Here is an 18,781-nt window from a genome sequence, read left to right on the forward strand (position 1 = left end):
ATACAAGGGAAAATCGACTATTTGGGGAGTATTTCTGCGACACAAAAATAATCGTCATCCACCTCGCGTACTTTCCTCGGGTTATCACCGCGGTCCCGGCACTTGCCGGTCACGAACGGCGCGAGCGTTATCAGCGTGACATAGCATTCTCGATCGGAAAGTGACGAGAGCCGGGTTTTCAAGAATGGAAAGGCGAGCAAGCCACACCAAGGCGCTGGCCACACTCTACACTCTAAGACAAAATCGAGTATTTGGGGAGTATTTCTGCCACACAACAATAATCGTCATCTGGCTTGCTCGCGTTTCCTTTCTTGGAAACCCAGCTCTCGTCACTTTCCTGTCAAGAATGCTATGTCACGCTGATATGCGCGTGCCGTTCGTGACCGGGAAGTGCCGCGACCGCGGTGATAACGCGAGGAAAGTACGCGAGGTGGATGACGATTGTTGTTGTGTGGCAGAAACACTCCCAAAATACTCGATTTTGTCTTAGAGTGTAAGAAAAAAGCGAGTATTTGGGGAGTATTTCTGCTACACAACAATAATGGTCATCTGGCTTGCTCGCGTTTCCTTTCTTGAAAACCTTGAAAACCCGGCTCTCGTCACTTTCCTATCAAGAATGCTATGTCACGCTGATAACGCGCGTGCCGTTCGTGACCGGGAAGTGCCGCGACCGCGGTGATAACGCGAGGAAAGTACGCGAGGTGGATGACGATTGTTGTTGTGTGGCAGAAACACTCCCAAAATACTCGATTTTGTCTTAGAGTGTAAGAAAAAAGCGAGTATTTGGGGAGTATTTCTGCTACACAACAATAATGGTCATCTGGCTTGCTCGCGTTTCCTTTCTTGAACACCTTGAAAACCCGGCTCTCGTCACTTTCCTATCAAGAATGCTATGTCACGCTGATAACGCGCGCGCCGTTCGTGACCGGCAAGTGCCGGGACCGCGGTGATAACGCGAGGAAAGTATACGCGAGGTGGAGGACGATTATCGTTGTGTAGCAGAAATACTCCCCAAATACTCGATTTTTTCTTATAGAGTGTAGGGTTATAGAGTGTATACACCCTGAGAAAAATCGAGTATTTGGGGAGTATTTCTGCCACACAACGATAAGCGTCATCCACCTATCGTACTTTCCTCGCGTTATCACCGCGGGTCACGAAAGGCGCGCGCGAGCGGGACATAGCATTCTTGATAGGAAAGTTGCGAGAACCGGGTTTTCAAGAAAGGAAACGCGAGCAAGCCGGAAGACGATTATTGTTGTGTGGCAGAAATACTCCCGATATACTCGATTTTAACACGAAAGTGTTTTATGCCGTGACCGGGAAGTGCCGGGACGGTGGTGATAATGGTGATAACGCGAGGTGGATGACGATTATCGTTGTGTAGCAGAAATACTTCCCAAATACTCGATTTTTTCTTATAGAGCTAGTGTGTAGTGGGGCGATAGCCAACTTTTCAAGAAAGGAAACGCAAGAAAGCCTAATAATAATATCTATTATCATGCATATTATTATTGTCATGCATATTATTGTTGCAACGCGCCCGTAATACCTCTATGTTACACTGTGCATAATGCCTTGCACAGTGTAACGTTGACATATTTGTTTGTTTTTCTTTTTTTATCATGAGTGACCCTTCATTTGTTTCTTTATTATTTATATATATTATTTTGCACCTTTGAGACACCTGGTAATCCAAACAACCACACCGAGCCAATCCAAACTTAATTGGCCGAAGCCACGCTATGGCCGCGCTCTCCTGTGCCGCGGTGCAGCAGACGCTTCAAAGCCCCCTTGCTCTTCAATTTGAGATCGCTGCGCGCATTATTTCTAAAGTGTGTTTTAGCACAGTGTAGCAGTTCTTGAGGCGTCACATGCTCTATGTGCATTTTATGTGCAAACAAAGTGTAAACTATCGCGTGTTTTCTCACTCATGTTCTTGATGCAACATGTGGCCAGATTTTCCGCGCCTTCATTATGACATCGATGTTCACCTCTCGCACTTCGGGGATCCCAATGAGCACTGGCAGGAAGCCGTTCGCAGATGCAACTTCATTCATTCGGTATGCATTCTACTCAGCGTGGCAAAGTAGAAAAAAAAATTGTGTTTTTGTTTAGACCAGTGCGGCTATGTGTTTGTAGTGCCTTTGATTCCGGCGTGTCCTTGTCTGCTGTCGCTAAAGTGCTTTGCATGCTGTTTATGACAACTGACAGCTCGTATTCGGCATTCCTTTGTCTGGTGCACAAATTTTTCAGCAAATACAAGACTTTATTACAAGTGGAAAAAGCTTAAATAACGCCATCCTAAGTGACCTGCGCTGCTCATTTTTGCTTTATTAACTTGCTCCAGCAGCTAGGAAACTGGGTTCTAAGATTTAACGCTCGTGTTGTGTGTGTGTGCGTGTGCGTGAGTGTGAGTGCATATATATTGCGAGTAGTTGTATATGTGTGGTACATATGTATATCACAAGTAGTGGCAATGCAAGGGATATTATTAAAAAAAAAGGAAATGCCAGGTTTATGATGCTGAAAATTCAGACAACGAAGCGTTGAAAAAGACGAAATTGAAAATTTGTATGTGTCTTGCCCTCTTTGCAGTGCAATTTGTGTGTGTCCTGCCCTCTTTGCAGTGTGTGATTAAGCATTCTCATATAGCCATTTATTTTTTGCTTAGGTGCAGCTGCTGCTACCAGGGCTGTCACGGATCCCAAAAGATGTGCAGTCTTTAATGGCTGCTCAAGATTACCATGTTGTCTGTAATGTCCGTGCCAAGGATCTTGTGGCCTGGGACTTGGTGAAAAATTTTGTGAGACAAGGTGGGGGATAGGTTACGATATAGTCATGCACGAATTAAAAGAGATTGAAGTGATTGGCGTGTCGTAACATACCACCTAAGTGAAGTGTGGTAGCGTACCACACTTCAATCACGCAAGTTTTCACTATGTTATGTGAAATGAATTTTGCCATTGTTGGCAATGTGGATGTCTTAAAACTTGCTGGCGCGCCCTTGCTGTGCTATTGCCACTGCAGCTTATTTTAACTCCCTGAAGGGATTTTAGTAGTCACCCCACGAATTTCTTAATGCTATTCTGATGCCTATACATCTTGAAAGTTTGAGTTGAAATAGCTATATAAAAGTGCCTACCGGTCAATATTGCAATGGTAAATTGTACAACTGGATCCAAGCTTTATTAAGAGCTTGTGTGTGGCTGTCAAGTAGAAACATTAATGTAGAAGCAGATGTAGTGAGAACCATCTGCATAAATCCATTAAATGCCCATGCAATATTGCATGAAATGTATGTGTTGAGAATCACTTGGTGCTAGAGTTTGACAGAGTGAGTGCTTTTGCGAGATACTTCAGTTTTACCCACATAAACATATGGGAATGAATTGTATCTTCAAGGTCTTATGAGCCTTAGTGTAGCACAGCGTTATTTGTAAAGACATGTCAGGCGTTTCGTATGACAACTCAGTGATTGAAATGTGTTTGAAGCATGTAGAAACGTTTAATGAGACTGATTAGGTTCTTATTAATTTTTGCATAAATATGTCTGAAAATATTCACGTTTGGCAAGTTTTGTTTTATTTCTTGTATTAATTCTTCCCTGACCTTTCAGGAAAACTGCACTTGTTGTCACTCAACTCAAGTATTCCTTACGGGAATTGTGTAGCTGTCACAGCTGATGGTAAGTGGCTAGGTACATACTGCATTTCTGGTTGTAAAAATGCTTGCATAAATGCTGGTGCATTATTGGTTTATCAACTGCATCTTGAATTCTTGGTGCCGAGAAACCGGCAAAGTAAGCTCACGTGAGGGAGTATGCTAGTTGATTTTGCTTATAGAGTTTTTACCTTTGGGCAATATTTTAGGCGTGTCCATTCGTGATATGAGAGCTCTGAGAAAAAAGAAATATTGAGATGCTTGAAGCTGAATATGTGCTTGATAAAAAATCATCTGTATTTCCAAGTTTACTCAAGACAACGTTTTTGAGCCACTGAGAAAGATATGCTTTGAGAAAGATGTGATGTGTGGCTTTGGTTCATTATATACATTTTGCGCAGTTTAGTGTGAAAATTTTTCCTGGCCTTAACAGTGCCTTAAATGAGGTTCTGTAGTTGTTGTTGGATGCCTTTGGGGGGTAATGTAATGGCTGTTTGCAGGTTGCCAAGTGCATTGGTGAAAAGTGACTGAAGGAAATACGGTGGCTGTGGAAAGGCTTGTCGGGAAAAAGAAAGACCGTTAGCTTCACTTGCGGAGATGCTGAGTGGGCCTTACAAATTTCTTCACCATAAATTTGTCCAGCGCTTCACGTCCAATGCTATCTGAAGATAGCTTTGTCTTATAAGGGGCTGTGAACGTTAATAGAGGCTCAAAATCAGACATAGGGGTTGAATGGTAACATAAGATGCCACCAGATTCACTGGTGGCAATTCTTGACATGTTTCTAACATTGTGACAAAGGAGAAAAACATGGCTACTATAGCAGTGATTCTGAAAGAAACCATTAGTCATGTGTATGAACCTTGCCTTGTTGCACCTAACTAATCAAAAAGACTGATATGTTGGAAAACAAGATTTTTTTTTTGCCAAAGTGGTGTCGTGGCTGCAGCGGTTGAGAAGAATCTGTGCATATATTGACTGGCCAAGTGGTGCAGCCCCATTTGCCTGTTTAAATTTTTTCATAAAACTGCAAAGGACAGAGAATTGGGGCTCGTGTGCTGCACTGACAATGTGTTAGCTCACAGGACAATCAGACATTTCATTTATTTCACCCTCAATCGCACAAAGCTTTACAGAGGGGAGTGGGGTACATAAAATAACAAATTATAAACAAAGCAAACAAAATAACATCAAAATAATAATAATTACAATACATATGAAGATACGATGTTAGCCTAATACAACTTAATGCAAATGTAGGTACGATAAGAAATACAGAACAAGTAAAGTAGAAAAAATATATATACAATATAAACTTCACACGTCGTCAAGTAAGTGATTGTGTACGGTGGAAGAAAACAAGTCATGATTTGAAATGGAAACAATGTCGGAGGGAAGGTGGTTCCAGTTGTTGGACGTGCGTGGGACGGAGGAATGATAGAAAGTGTTAGTGCGGCAGCTAATGACGTGTACCTTATGGTAATGATCTAAACGGGCTGAGCAATAAGATGGGGTCATAACTAACGGAGCTTTCAAAACTGGATGATAATCTTATGGAAAAGTATGAGACGAGACATTACATTATTTGGAGGGTCTGTGAAGGTGACCTCTCCCGCTGATTTTCACATTATGCGATTCTCGCCTTTCGTTATGGTGGGAATGAAGCTGCTCACAGATTACCATTGGTTCCGTAACTGAGACATCTTTAACTAGGACTAGAAAGAGATCAGACAAGAGCATATCCATGCTTCTCGTTCTTGTTCCACGTTGTTTTTGTGCTAATTATGCACCAGATTGCCTAACTTTCTCCTCTAATTGTACCAACAACTGAAAGTGCCTTCGTTGCTTACCAAGGGTATATAAATGAAGTCTGAGTGCTCGCAGGACCAGTTCAATAAGATGGGATGCTGCATGAAATGTTGAAATCTCCATTAAAGGTCCTCTAAACCACCTCTGGTAATTTTCCACATTTTAAGTAAATGTGCGCATCGAGTTCAGAATACCGTCACGATCAACAGTGCTAAACGCGGCAGCGCTACGAGCTGCGGGCACCCCACAAATTCCCAGAAACAATCCCTTCTCCTCTACGGACCTTTCGGCACTCCTTAGCCCCTCAGTGTTCAGCGTGACATCAACATTGTTGTCTGCTCGTCATCCACAAAAAGAACTTGTTTGTCTGCTCGCCGCTGTTCCTCCTTGCATGGTAAGGAAGAGCACTCGGCCAGGAGGGGAGAGGAGCCGTCGAACGGAGCATAGCAAAGGAAAGAGCACAGCAAGCGAGGACCTCTTTTGTATCATCAAACATGTGTAACTCCGCTATTACGGCACCGTTTAGAAAAATTCTCATGGCTACGTGTTCATTGTAGACTTGTGCTCAATTGCAACACCACAACTAAATTTCAACCTATAGGTGTTTTAGGGGCCCTTTAAAGGATGCACTAACAGCCAAATTTTTGTTTATGACTTCTATGCTGTGATAAGCATGTCTGTATGTGATAATTCTGAAATTAAACTGTAAATGCTTCAAAGTGGCATAAAATTAAGGCTAGCATAGATAATTAACATTAATTCTGGGACACCTTCAAAGTGCCCTCCCAGAATCGTAAGAAACTGGGGTCCCCACCTCAGCGGTTGGAACTGACTTGTGCATTCAAACTTCACAGATGTTGAGGAGCCTAGTTGCTGTATCATCCAGGGAGTGGCACATGAAGCACATGCCCTGCTAGAAATTTCAGTCTATCATAGGTCACCTAGCATGAGATGACATGTTGCACACCCACCCAGGATAGCTGATTTTCTCCTCCTCATGGAAGAAAGGAAGGGCATACGGGCACCCTGCAGCCACCTGCCCAGTTTTTATTTCATGGTTATGGGCATACCTTTCTGAAAAAATTTTTTCGCCTTGCTATTTAGCTACGCCACTTCAAAAAGCCACTGGCAGGAGCAGCTAGAAGCACCTAGACAGCAAATCAACAACCGATCAATGCAGGAGACAAGCCATGGTGCGCTGTGCAAACATGCTTTCTGTGACATCCGGAACACTCGCAGAGCTAAACATCACGGAGTGCCCGAGCAGCCACCAAACATGTCTTGATGACAATGTCATGAGGTTTTTCAAACTCTGAGGACCACTCTAGCTAACTTTCAAACCATATTAAAATATGGTTAAGGCAAGGTTCATTGCTACCCACCGAGGTAGCTCAGCAGGTAACGTGTCACACTGTTGAGCTCGAAGATGCAGGCTTGATTCCCGGCCATGGCAGCCACATTTTGATGGTAGTGAAATGCAAGATCTCCCGTGGTACTTAGAATTAGGTTTACGTTAAAGTACCACAGGTGGTCACAATTAATCTGCAGCCCCCCACTACAGCATGCCACAGGATCATATCAAGATGTTGGCACGTAAAATGCCAGAAATTAATTATTTGGTGTTTGCCGCTAATACAGTCAAAGGTCCCCACATATGCGGAACAGTCAAACAACAGAAATATCTCAAGTTTGGAATTTTGCTGTCAGTGGTCCTTTGGAGATGTTGTTTATCTTTGTCTGATTAATTTATGAGTGCTTTGCCTTAGAAGTATTTTTGTTTCAGTTATGTAAAAAAAAGCTTAAAGGGGTGGTGCCACCAAATTTGTGGCTTGCGCGTTCTTTGCTGCAAGCTTTTCCTATAGCTCAAGGAAGCATGATGCACGCACCAAGATTCATGTATTCTCGCTAAATAATTTAATATCACCTTTTGATGTGGACAACTTTCGGTTTCGGTTTCTGGGCGCCGAGGTTGGGCAGTGACGTAGAAGTGTAGGAGGCGTGGTCACGCGACCACACAAGGCTGTGACGTACTTAGCCAGGAAGCGATCGAAACTCGGCGAGTGATGTAGCTATCGATGCTTTGCCGGTACTATAGTGAACTAAAATATATTCTAGTTCACTACAGCCGGTACGTACGTTGCGGAAGTGGCGCAGGTCCGGAGGTCACTCACGTTACTACAGCAGATTTGGTGTGACGTCACTACAACTTTCGTTGCCCATCCTACAGATCTACGTCAGTGTTGGCGCGCTAGCGATGGGTTTCTATCGGGAGAATGGGCATTTAGGTACACTTTGGAAGTGAATTAAAATATATTCTAAACGTTTGCTGTGTCCGACCCTTCGTGTGGAATGTCCTTGCATACAGAGGAAACCCACAACAGGCTTGTTATAGCCTCGAAATTTGATGGCACCACCCCTTTAAAGACCAGATATAGCAATAAATTAGAATATGATGCTGTTGGGACGTTTATGTGTGTGCACGCACTTACAATGTTATGATAGCTGTTATTCATTTCTGCTTTTGTTATTGTGCACATGCTTTCAGGTGAACTTCACTTGTCACTGCAGGAAGAAGTCTTTCGTGTATCGGGACTTGAAGGTTCTTGTTCTACAGGCAGTTCTAAGGGACACCGTGTTTTCGGTATGAAAAATGATACATCTTGTTCTGCCCAAGACAGCGCTGCCATTAATCCTTAGTTTTTCGTTTGACATTAGTGTGTATAATAGCTGTTGCCTCTCTGTGATATAATTAATGTTAAATAATTTACCTAAATAAATTAGCCAGGGTACATTTAGGTTCATTGTTAGCAGAACCATAGATAATACCAACAGTGTGAACATGATTTCTGCTAAAAACATCTGTGGCTGCACCTAGAGGCAGTGCTAATGATGTCAAAACAGTCAAAGCACTTGGAATCTATTAAGCAGATTTCAGTTGCTCTGTTCAGTGTTTCATTTTAGATTTTCTGGGGATTATTGGCCAATATTTATTACTCTGCAGAAATTAGAATCTGAGGACAACAGGCTTCAAATTCTGCAATGGAATTGATCATCCAAGTTCCAACAATTTTTGGATAAAAAGTTAGTAGCCATATTTTTGTAGTTAATTTTAAACATGATTTTTGGGTGCTAAAACAACATATGCAGACACAGACACACACAGCATCAGTGTGTCTTTTTGTTATACTTGCCTAAATGCGAATTTCTCATTTCATTATGGTTGCCATTGTGATAGCAATTCTAACAACATTATTAATTATATCATCTTTCTCACTTTTAAGTAATTTTGAGCCCGTGTTTTGTAACACCCTGCATGTTGCTTGGTGGAACTGTTGTTTTTTACTTTTATTCATTGGGTAAAAAAAATTAAGAAAGAAAAATTACTGAAATTTTTTTCAGAATCAGTGATAGACCTACAAAAGCAGTGCTTTCATCCAGGAAGGAATAATTACAAACGCACTCTGGATTCACTGGAGCGGTGTGGCAGTCTTGTAGGCCAAGATGTGGCTGTTGTCTGGGAGTCCTTACCAGAGCATGCAAGCTTGTCACCTTCCCCTGTTGCGAGGTACTTTATGCGGTGTGGCCATACGGTGATCCCTTGCAAACCAAGCTACTCTTCAGCAACGCAGTTCTGTCAGGCTGTGCCTACTGCACTGACAACATTGGAACATTTGGGAGAAGATGTGTGTGTACCAATCTATGAGTGGCTTGGAGCCATTGCCTCTGGAGTTGATTCAAGGTGTGTGTGTGTGTGTGTGTGTGTTTTTTTTTTTTTGGAAGTAATCACTCTTATCTCGCCAAAACTTTTCATTTAATACCGCTCAGTAAAGTGACTAATGATTGGCAGCAGATTAAGTGTTTCAAATCGGGAGCTTCTTGTATAGTTTTACAGACGTTCTCATAGCTGTGTTGTTGCTATACGAACTAGCAGGGTACACAAACGATGTTGTGTAGCCTGCTGGCTGGCTTTTGCACTTATTTACAGTCGCTGTAGAAGCCGGCTGGTGAGGTTTTGCACATACTAGTATCTTCCCTGCCAGAACAGAGCATCGTCGTTGTAAGGGCCTATGTTAGTAAACCAGAGCTGAGCAATTTTCAGACTATACTATGAATATAACCGTCCAGGAAATAGTAATATCTCCACTCTACTCATAGCTTCATCAGTTTAGTCTGCACTAGTGTTGGCTGTGTCACATTACTCTTTTTGGCAACATAGTAGTACTGTTTTACTTGTTACTTTTTCAAAACTGTATCAGGTAACATGCTCATGTTAATATTGTTCAAGAATTTGAAGGAGCACATTATTATTTAGTTTTTCATTCAAGTACCCAACTAAACACCTTCACCTGAACTACAGTGGGGCACCTGTATGAAAGCAGTGTGCGAAAAACAAAACGCTCAGTATTGCAGAAAATATTATTGAAGGTAATTTCCAATGGGGTGAGAGCAGCTCTTGATTTCAGTCAACCTAGAGAAAGGCTGGTTTCAGGAAGGGGTATGCTACAACAGATCCTATCCACGCTATTAATTGTGTGATAGAGAAACCTATTGAGCATAACGAACTCTTTATATGGCTTTCACAGATTACCAATAGCCATTTGACTGTAAAGATATTAGCAGTCATGGAGCTATTTCGTTGTCAAGGGGCACAGGAAACATATATGTATGTATACTTTGGTAGATATCTATAAAGACTCCATAGCTACCTACCTTACTACTTCGTCAGAAAAGTGGAAAAATAGAGATCAAGAAAGGGCTCAGGCGAGGATGCATAGCTTCTCCAATGCTACAGGCTTACAGGTATTGAAGCCATTATATAGGGAAAATAGTATGAATATAGAGGTAACAGTGAATGCCAGCAACCTACAATTTGCAGATGACATTGTCCTGTTCAGAAATGCTGGGGTTGAATTGCAACAAACGATGGAGTACATCAGCAGAGGAAGTGTATAAGTAGGATTGAAGATTAATATGCAGAAGACAGTGGTCATGAAGGCCTCTCCAAACAATTTCCCACGTGCCCATGTCTTGTACAAAATGATTCCACCTTATCCCTCCCTGCACACTTCCTAATTTTATCACATCATCTAATTCTCTACAATGCGATGCAGCCTGATGCGAGAACAAGAATTAGTCATTGGCGCTCTGCCTCTGGCATCTGCAAGAGTGTGCTTGTCTAGGTCATTTATTAACAGGGGACTCTGATCATGAGAATTAAATTTACAGAAGAATAAAAATGCGTTCAATTGCATATGGCAGGCATTAGCAAATCATAACTGGCAGCTTGCAGCAATCTTTGAAAAGTGCACAGTTGTTGTGTTTTACCATTTCTAACATATGGGATGGAAACTTGGAGGGTGACAAAAAAACTTGAGCAAAAATTGAAAACTGTGCAGTGAGCATTGCAACAAAAATGTTTGGTATAACATTAAGAGACAGGAAAACAATGATGTGCAAACAGGGGTAGCCAATATTCTGGTTGACTTTAGAAGGAAAAAATTGAGCTGGGTAGGCAGTGTATGTATGCAAGAAAACCAGTGACCTATTAGAATGACAATGGGTGCCAAGAGAATGAGAGAAGTGCAGCCTATGATTGGAGAGAATTAGGAGAAATGTAGCCTAGTGTGGTAGAGAATTAGATAATGGGATAAAATTAGGACGTGTGCAGGGATAGGGTGGAATCATTTTTTACAAGACATGGGCGAGTGGGCGATCGTTGGGAGAGGCCTTCATCCTGGGCAGTGGACAGAAAAAAGATGGTGATGATGATTACACCTCAATGTTTAGCATGGCAGACGCGCATCTACCCCATACACTCTCTTGACTCTTGACTCGCACTTCTATGTAGGGCCTCTCTATAAATAACTGCATCAGGATGCCTTTATAGACACACCTACCAACTGTTTTTGTAGGAAGTCAGCCTTTGAAAAGGTACATATAAATTCTGTGTTAACCTTTCTGCCTAATTTAGTGATTTTAGCTCAATACGGTGGTCTCCCACACCACTCAGACCATGACCCAGATATACTAATGGAATGAATAAGGGTCCAACGAGACGAACACAAGAAATGACATGGACGACAAGGCGTTCGTCCATGCCACTTCTTGTGTTCGTCTCGTTGGCGCCTTCGTGCATGTCATTTCTTGTGTTCGTCTTGTTGTTGCCTTATTCATTCCGTTAACATGCACCTACTAGCCCAACAAAAAGTTCTGCTTGAATACCCAGATATACTATAGATTGTCTTTTCAGTGTATGCCCCTGCTACTAAATGACCAATATAACGAAAGATTCCTCATATCCTGGCTGTATTTCAACCATTGCATTGCACGACCTTTACACCAAAGTGACGTGTATAACAAAATATTTTTATGGTTCCAACAACTTCATTATGAAGCCATTTGAGTGTAGCGTATGTGGAAACTGCTTACGAAGTGAGACACATTGACCATTGAGCCAGCACAGGGCTTAATGGACTTCCCATTTTCGTTGTGAGACAATGCTATTAAGCATTTGTTACCATGTTACATGAATATTCACACAAATAAATAAATTTAATGTGTTGAAATAAGAAAGAAGCACTCATGCAGGTTTCCTGCATACTTTGGAATAAACTAAATGAATTTGAATAATCACATGCATTATTGACATGCCAGCATGTAACAAAATTAGCGACAGAACATACTTTCAAGCTGAATTGACAATCAAAGGGGCAGTTGGCCAAATTTGGTGGGAGATGTCATCACCCTGAAACAGTGCTTGAGCATGTATGTATGGAGGCTCCCTAGACATCACTGGCATTTAGGCTTGCTTGGCACACTAGTTAGAGGTCTCTCAGTGGTTTACACACTGTAGTGTGCGCAAAGAAGCATAGAATATTTCAGCGGCCTGGGTTGATCATGATGTTATTCTTCCATACCAACTTGTTCTTACTTTTCATGATTGCACCACCCACCTGTCCACTTGACAGTTCTTTTTCTAATTCTTCTTAGGTCATTAACCTGGCAGATATGTACTCACTCACATGCTTTCTCACTCTCGCTTTACCTGAATTCACTAACTCGCAGTTTATATTAAAAAAAAAAAAGCTTTTTCAAATCTCGCCAGGCATCTCTTGCAGTGCTCTTCTGTTAGTATGTTTTACAGTGCGCTAAAAAATGCAAAGCTTCCTTTTATTTTTACCTATACCCTGTGACAGCTTATAGGGGTGGTGCCACCAAGTTTTGAGGCTATAAAAAGCCTGCTGTTGGCTTCCTCTGTAGGCAAGGACACTCAGCACAAAGTGTTGGACACAGCAAGCATTTAGAATATATTTTAATTCCCTTTCAAAGTGTGCCTAAATGCTCATTCTTGCAATCGAGACCCATCGCTAGCGCGACTGACGCCGACGTCACTGTGTAGGAAGTGCAACAAAAGTTTTAGTGACGTCAGACCATGTTAGAGTGACGTGCAATGAGTTGTGACCCACAGGGCCACAGCTCCGCTACACCGGGCAAGCCAAGAGAGCATCGGCTGCTAACTACACAAATTTTTTCTGAGCTCGTTGCCGAAGTAGCCAAACTTGCTCGCATTTTGCAAATTGCTTCGCATCGTCACGCGAACCTGCAAAGGCGACTTTAAAGAATTTTAGTGTGTTTGCACACTTCTTTGCTTTAGCATACAGGGTTACCGTAGCCGTAAATGGGAGACCGGGTAGGTAGGGCCACCTGGCAGTGCTACGGTAAACCAGGCAAGCACGGGATTGTTGTTGCAGAAATGTAATGTATTCTATTTCTCTGCTGGTGTAAATTCTCGGCAGTGACGTAGTTCCGAATACGTCGTCTTTTTAAACATTTTGTCGCCACAGTCGCTCAGCGAAAACAAAGAAACGCACCTATAATTGTGGTTACACGAAACGTCACAAGATACCATTGTCCGGTAACCCAGTACTCTGCAAAGATCTCTGTGTATACCCTTATGTACACACTAAAAAATTACGTACACGCTAATAAAGAGGACTCACTAAATTCTCTATTAGAGAATTTTAGTGAGTTCTGAAGGCATTCGAACGGTTGCTCGCATGTGTGCGAGAGCAGACGATGCAGCACTGCGTGCATCACAACTTTGTGGGCCCACATGTTCAAGCTTGTGACGCAGTGACGTCACTGTCTAACTCAGCGCCCAGAAACTGAAAGTCGTTGATATAAATGAGGCGATATGAAATTATCTAGCGAGAATACATTAATCTTGGAGCGTGTATTATGCTTCCTAGAGCAATAAGTAAGATTTGCATCAAAGAACGTGCAAGCCACGAATTTGATGGCACCACCCCTTTAAGAGTACAATGGCAGGTGTGATGCGCAATTCAAAAAGTTTCTGTCTGCATAAGGAAAATATGTTAGCCCATTTTCTTGACATCACTGAAGAACTATGGAAGTTCTTTTTGAGTTTCCCAGTAGCGTACTTGCCGATGCATTCTTAGACTGCTGCATAATTTGGGAATCCACTGACGCATTGATTCTGCCCAACGTGTTCTTAGCCCATGTTTGTTTTGTGCTATTAAATTTCTGGATCATAGGTTGCCAACTAGCTTGAACATCTCTCCAATGATCTCGCTCGATTTGATCATTGTGCAGGATACCAGTGTTTTGCTCGCTTGGCTCCAGCTCTTTTTTTGTGCCAGGATTGTAGAACAGCTACCTATACCTTGGTTTTGTGAAGGCATGTGACTTGCCTGTTTGCAAAGTTGGCCACATTGAATATGGACATTGCTTATTTAATTCTTTGGGAAAACTTGTGTTATAAGGAGCAGAAAAAAAACTCTTGTTTGAGTATCATGTGCTTCTCGTATGTTATACGTACGTTGATGCCACAAAATCAGCAGTTAAAATATTAGTTTGTCAACTTTTGTTCTTTGGTCAAACGATTGCTTCGCTTCATTGCTGAGCTATCTCCACCTGTCCACATAGCCCAGCTACAAATGCAGAAGTGGGCTAAGTTACGGGCAGTAAGAATAAAAAAAGGCCTGTTGGATAAAGACACCAGATATGAAGGCAACATTTTAGCTTCTCATTCTTCGTAGGGACCACAAGGATGCAAGGGAGGAGTTCATTAGTAGCTATCGCTTCCCTGGCCCAAGCACCGAGGTGTCCCGGCTCTCCGTGGCCAGCTGGAAAGGTTTCTTTACTCCTACGTGTGCCATAAAGCTCCTTTTATTACTCAGGTAAATTTTTATTTTTCTTGCTTTTTAATAAAACCACTGCAGCAGAAAAAAATATTGCCAAAACAGAAGAGCCTATACATAGGCCCCACTCTTCTCTTTATTCTCTCTTTCGATAAGTTGTATCCAGTGTACTCCCACAATTTCAGTATTGGTGTTCTAGTGCAGACATTAGAAGTCATCAATTTCTGAGGTATCGCTATGAATAACATGTATCATTTTATGACAGAAAATTCTTGCAGAAGTCATATTTGGCAGATCACTTGTGCGATAATTGGCAACATGGTTTCATGAAAGTGAACATTTGTAATCCACCTGGTAGTTGCGCATAGCATTGACGAATGGGGTTCGTCAATGGTGTGCATGTTTTGGCCAGTAGCTTGACTCATTTCGACTGCAGCAGGAAGGTCAATTGTGTCGATCTCGTATGATAACACCGATGTAGTTTTAACAGGTTATGAAAATGCAAGGGAAACTCATTACTGGCCCGTCGAAGACACCTCTCTTGCGCTTATTTCACATACACTTGATTGCTTTTTATTTCTTTGATATTTGCATCTATAGTTATAATGAATATCAAATATACTTACAAAAATGTGTTTTGTCCAACGCAATGTGAATACAGCCTTGGCTGTATTGAAATTACTTTGTGAATGACAATTTTATCAATATGACAAACTTATCTGCAAAATTTTATGGAGCATTGTGTAATGATGATTCAATATTGTGCTGCATAATATTTATGTTGCTTTTGTTGCCCATTTTTCGTTTTGTAGTTTTCTTGTTCCATGATTTTGTGCTTCTAGCAAAGGCTTTGACATTTTTTATCCAAAAAGATAGACTGTGTACAAAATGTAATAGTGGGCTGTCCGGTTCCCCTTTCCTTCCACCTTCTAGCTGTGGATTGTGTCGCCTTATTTAACTCAATAAACGGCCTTCACTTCATGCATTATGTGCACACAGAGCTTTCCTTAGTATTCTTCATTGACTTCATCTCGGTGACGGCACAGTTAATTCGGGTTTGGAGGGATGGAAAACAAACAGGCACGCGAGGCTGGTAATATGGAGAATACTTGAAGGCTATTCTACAAATGTGTGTGACATGCAGACAGATGCAGCAACGGGCACAGAATTTCTTCCCCATTTTTTTTCTGTTAAAACAAGAAATTCTGCATTCTTTTCTGTTCCGCGCGCATTTCGCATTCTTTTTCCTTTGTGTGCAAGCACCCTGTGGCCAGATACGATTGCTATAACCAATAATGCGCGATCAGATTGTAGTTAGCAGTTTATTTCACAACAGTACAGTTCATGATGCAGAGGCTGCTCATTGTTATATCTAGTATTGTTACAAGTTGCTTTGACTGTAGTCAATTCATTCAAGTTTGCTATATGTGGTTATTTTAGCATCAAAATGTTTTGTGCCGGGTTCCACCACGGCTCCACTGACGTATTTCCGTCATGGATATGATGTTTTAAAATATATAAACTAACAGATGACAAAAAAAAAAGCTAGAAGAAAAAGTTTCGTCACCAGGAGTCGAACTTGCGATCCCTTGCTCCGCAGCGCAAAACGACTCGGCCATAGGCGGTACTTTCTTCACTATACTAACGGTGAGGTATTTATATCCACCATTTTCCGGTGGCGGTACTCAGAGATCGGTGGTGCTTCAACATGTTTTCTTTATCACTAGCGAGATGGCGCGAAGAGCTCGAATGGCACGCTTTCGCCCCAGACGTTGCGATGTGCGCGTGCTTATCTCGTGATGGCGGGGGTTTGTGCGTCTTGTGCGTTCACCGCAAGTTTGCGTTGAAGTTAAAGAGAGCATGAAGGTCACTTCGCTCACTGCAGCGGCCGCTTTTGCGAAAGGAGCGCGCTGCTAACACACAAATAAGTTACAACTGTGACAGTTCTCGCTCATCCTGTGTATACTTGTGCGTTTGTTTCGTGCGTCCTCCTTTGTGTTTGATTAGCGCGCTCTAACTGTCGAGCTGTGACAGTTGTTAGTTCGCGCTCATCCTGTGTATACTTGCGCGTTTGTTTCGTGCGTCCTCCTTTGTGTTTGATTAGCGCGCTCTAACTGTCGAGCTGTGACAGTTGTTAGTTCGCGCTCATCCTGTATATGTTCTTTCTGTGCGTCCTTTCTGCTTGAGCAGCGCGTTGCAAGTTTCGAGCTGCTTGCCGTTCATCGCGTGACATTACAATTTGTTGCTATAGCATTCATTCCTTTGCCCTTGTGGTGAAACAATGCACAACAAATGCTCAACTACGTCTGTGAAGACATGTTTCACTTTCGTGTTATACCGATTCCTATAACAGAGGGATCAGCCATGTTTTTTTTTTTTTTTTTTTTTTCAAATTAATATGCTTGTGTTTGGTGTGCAACAGTAAGTGTGTTTCCACTACAGCAGTTTATTTTATGCATTTACTTTGTATGGCAATCAGGGTTGCCAGGTCAAAAAAGAGCAAAAGTAGCCAAGAAATTGAAAGAACTAGCCAAAAATTTGCCAACTCAAGCCAAGGACAGTAAAAGTAGCCAAAAATAGCCACGCGTGTATGAAAACAGCTGCGACGTTTTCATTTAAATGACTAAATGCAAGACCCTTTTGCTGGAAATGTAAAAAAAGTACAGCAAGAACCCTTCAAAATCAGAATTGCTGAGATGAAAGCACAAATTGTTGACTTTAGCAGTCATTTCGTGCAGGATGATGGCGTTTCTTAAGTGACACTCTCTTCATGCATATTGCGTGGCTTTTATTAAAAGGACCAGATGTACCAGCCATGTGGCGACAATAAAAATAAGTACTGCATGAGTGTGCTGAAAATCATAGTTGCTGGGATTGAAGCCTAAATTGGAGCCACTTTCGCAGTCGTTTCTCGTGTGACGACGAAGTTCAAGCAGTTAATATTCCCGAGTCACAGTCCGTACCTAATTCTAAGAAATAATGCAGACACTTCTTCAGATGTCTGATTTCTAATGTCGATGAGTGCAGAGCGTCCCGGATGCGAACCAGTTTTGATTGTTCTGTTCACTTCCAATTGCCGTCTAAATCTGCTTTCAGCAATAGGTGGTCTGCAAAATGAGGCCCCATGCAACAGTGTTCCCCAGTCACATATCCAATAGTCCTTTCTTTTGTGAAATGCAAGAGCCAAATTCAATTTTGGGAGCTGGAAACACGGCTTTGTCACCATGTTTTGACACTGCATACTCGAACGCCAGCGGCTGTGAAGTCACAAGGTACCAACAGTTTGGCTCAAATCGAGGTAACAAGAAAGTAACCAAAATGTAGCCAAGTAGCTAAGGCGTTTTTTTCTGCCTCCTCCGGCCTAAAAATGTAGCCAGTTTGGCGCAAAGTAGCCAAACCTGGCAACCCTGTCAATGGCCATAGAAGGCACCTAATGTATCATTCAACATTCAAAAGCATAGATAACAAGGAGCCTCTGTGCATCTTCTCTAGTCTGCTATAAAACTTGTCAAGGCCAGCTGGTTTCATTATTAATGAATTGCTTTTTTTTTTATCAGAGAGTTAATGTATTACAGGAAAATACTAAAATGCAATGATTGCACCATGGTGATGCAAATTTTTTTTTTTCTTTACAGACAGTGCATGGTCCAAGAAGAACTCCCATTTTTCGGCCTTGTACTGCATAGGTTTGATGATGACCCTACTCGACCTCTAAGTAAACATCAAAGTTTACTGCTAAGCCGTGCTTCAGAACTCGTCATTGTCTGTTCACCAAATGGCCATTATTGTCTTTTCCAATCTCCCATGTGACCATTTTAAAAAAAAGAGAAAATAAGAACGAATGCCCTTTCATGTCAAGAAGGTTGCTGAGTGCTTTCTTTCCTTTTTACCTTGCAGATTGCTTTTATACCGAGTGAAAGGGTTTTGCTTCTACACAGAACTACATCGCTTAGACATCTGTAGTGGTCTGTTTTGTTATTCTATAGTATTTAAGCGATACATTGAAATTAAATGAATCATCAGGCTAATAAATCATGTCAGCTCTCGTGCTTGTTCTTTCTGAAATTGAAAAAAGAACCCTCCTTACAAAAACTGATATAAAAGTTCCTGGGGGCCTGACATGCTGCTCTGCTAAGTAAAGATGTAGC

The 18,781-nt window shown here is 41.9% G+C and overlaps 1 protein-coding gene across 1 annotated transcript; it reads left to right on the forward strand.

Annotated features, from left to right (window-relative positions):
* Positions 1-1,743: 1,743 nt before the first annotated feature.
* LOC119373793 (uncharacterized) lies at positions 1,744-18,464 on the forward strand. Its single transcript, XM_037643853.2, has 7 exons — positions 1,744-2,063; positions 2,675-2,816; positions 3,620-3,688; positions 8,018-8,113; positions 8,872-9,211; positions 14,532-14,672; positions 18,269-18,464. The coding sequence occupies exons 1-7, from the start codon at positions 1,950-1,952 to the stop codon at positions 18,441-18,443; spliced, it is 1,077 nt and encodes a 358-aa protein (XP_037499781.1). The 5' UTR covers positions 1,744-1,949; the 3' UTR covers positions 18,444-18,464.
* The last annotated feature ends 317 nt before the right edge of the window (positions 18,465-18,781 follow it).

This window comes from Rhipicephalus sanguineus, chromosome 1 (assembly GCF_013339695.2).
Source record: "Rhipicephalus sanguineus isolate Rsan-2018 chromosome 1, BIME_Rsan_1.4, whole genome shotgun sequence".
Classification (NCBI taxonomy): Eukaryota; Metazoa; Arthropoda; class Arachnida; order Ixodida; family Ixodidae; genus Rhipicephalus; species Rhipicephalus sanguineus.

Excerpts from the sequence above, each read along its gene's own strand:
- LOC119373793 (XM_037643853.2), top strand. The coding sequence starts at position 1,950 with ATGTGGCCAGATTTTCCGCGCCTTCATTATGACATCGATGTTCACCTC. Across the intron at positions 2,817-3,619 it reads GAAAAATTTTGTGAGACAAG|GAAAACTGCACTTGTTGTCA; the intron begins GTGGGGGATAGG and ends CTGACCTTTCAG. Across the intron at positions 8,114-8,871 it reads TAAGGGACACCGTGTTTTCG|AATCAGTGATAGACCTACAA; the intron begins GTATGAAAAATG and ends AATTTTTTTCAG.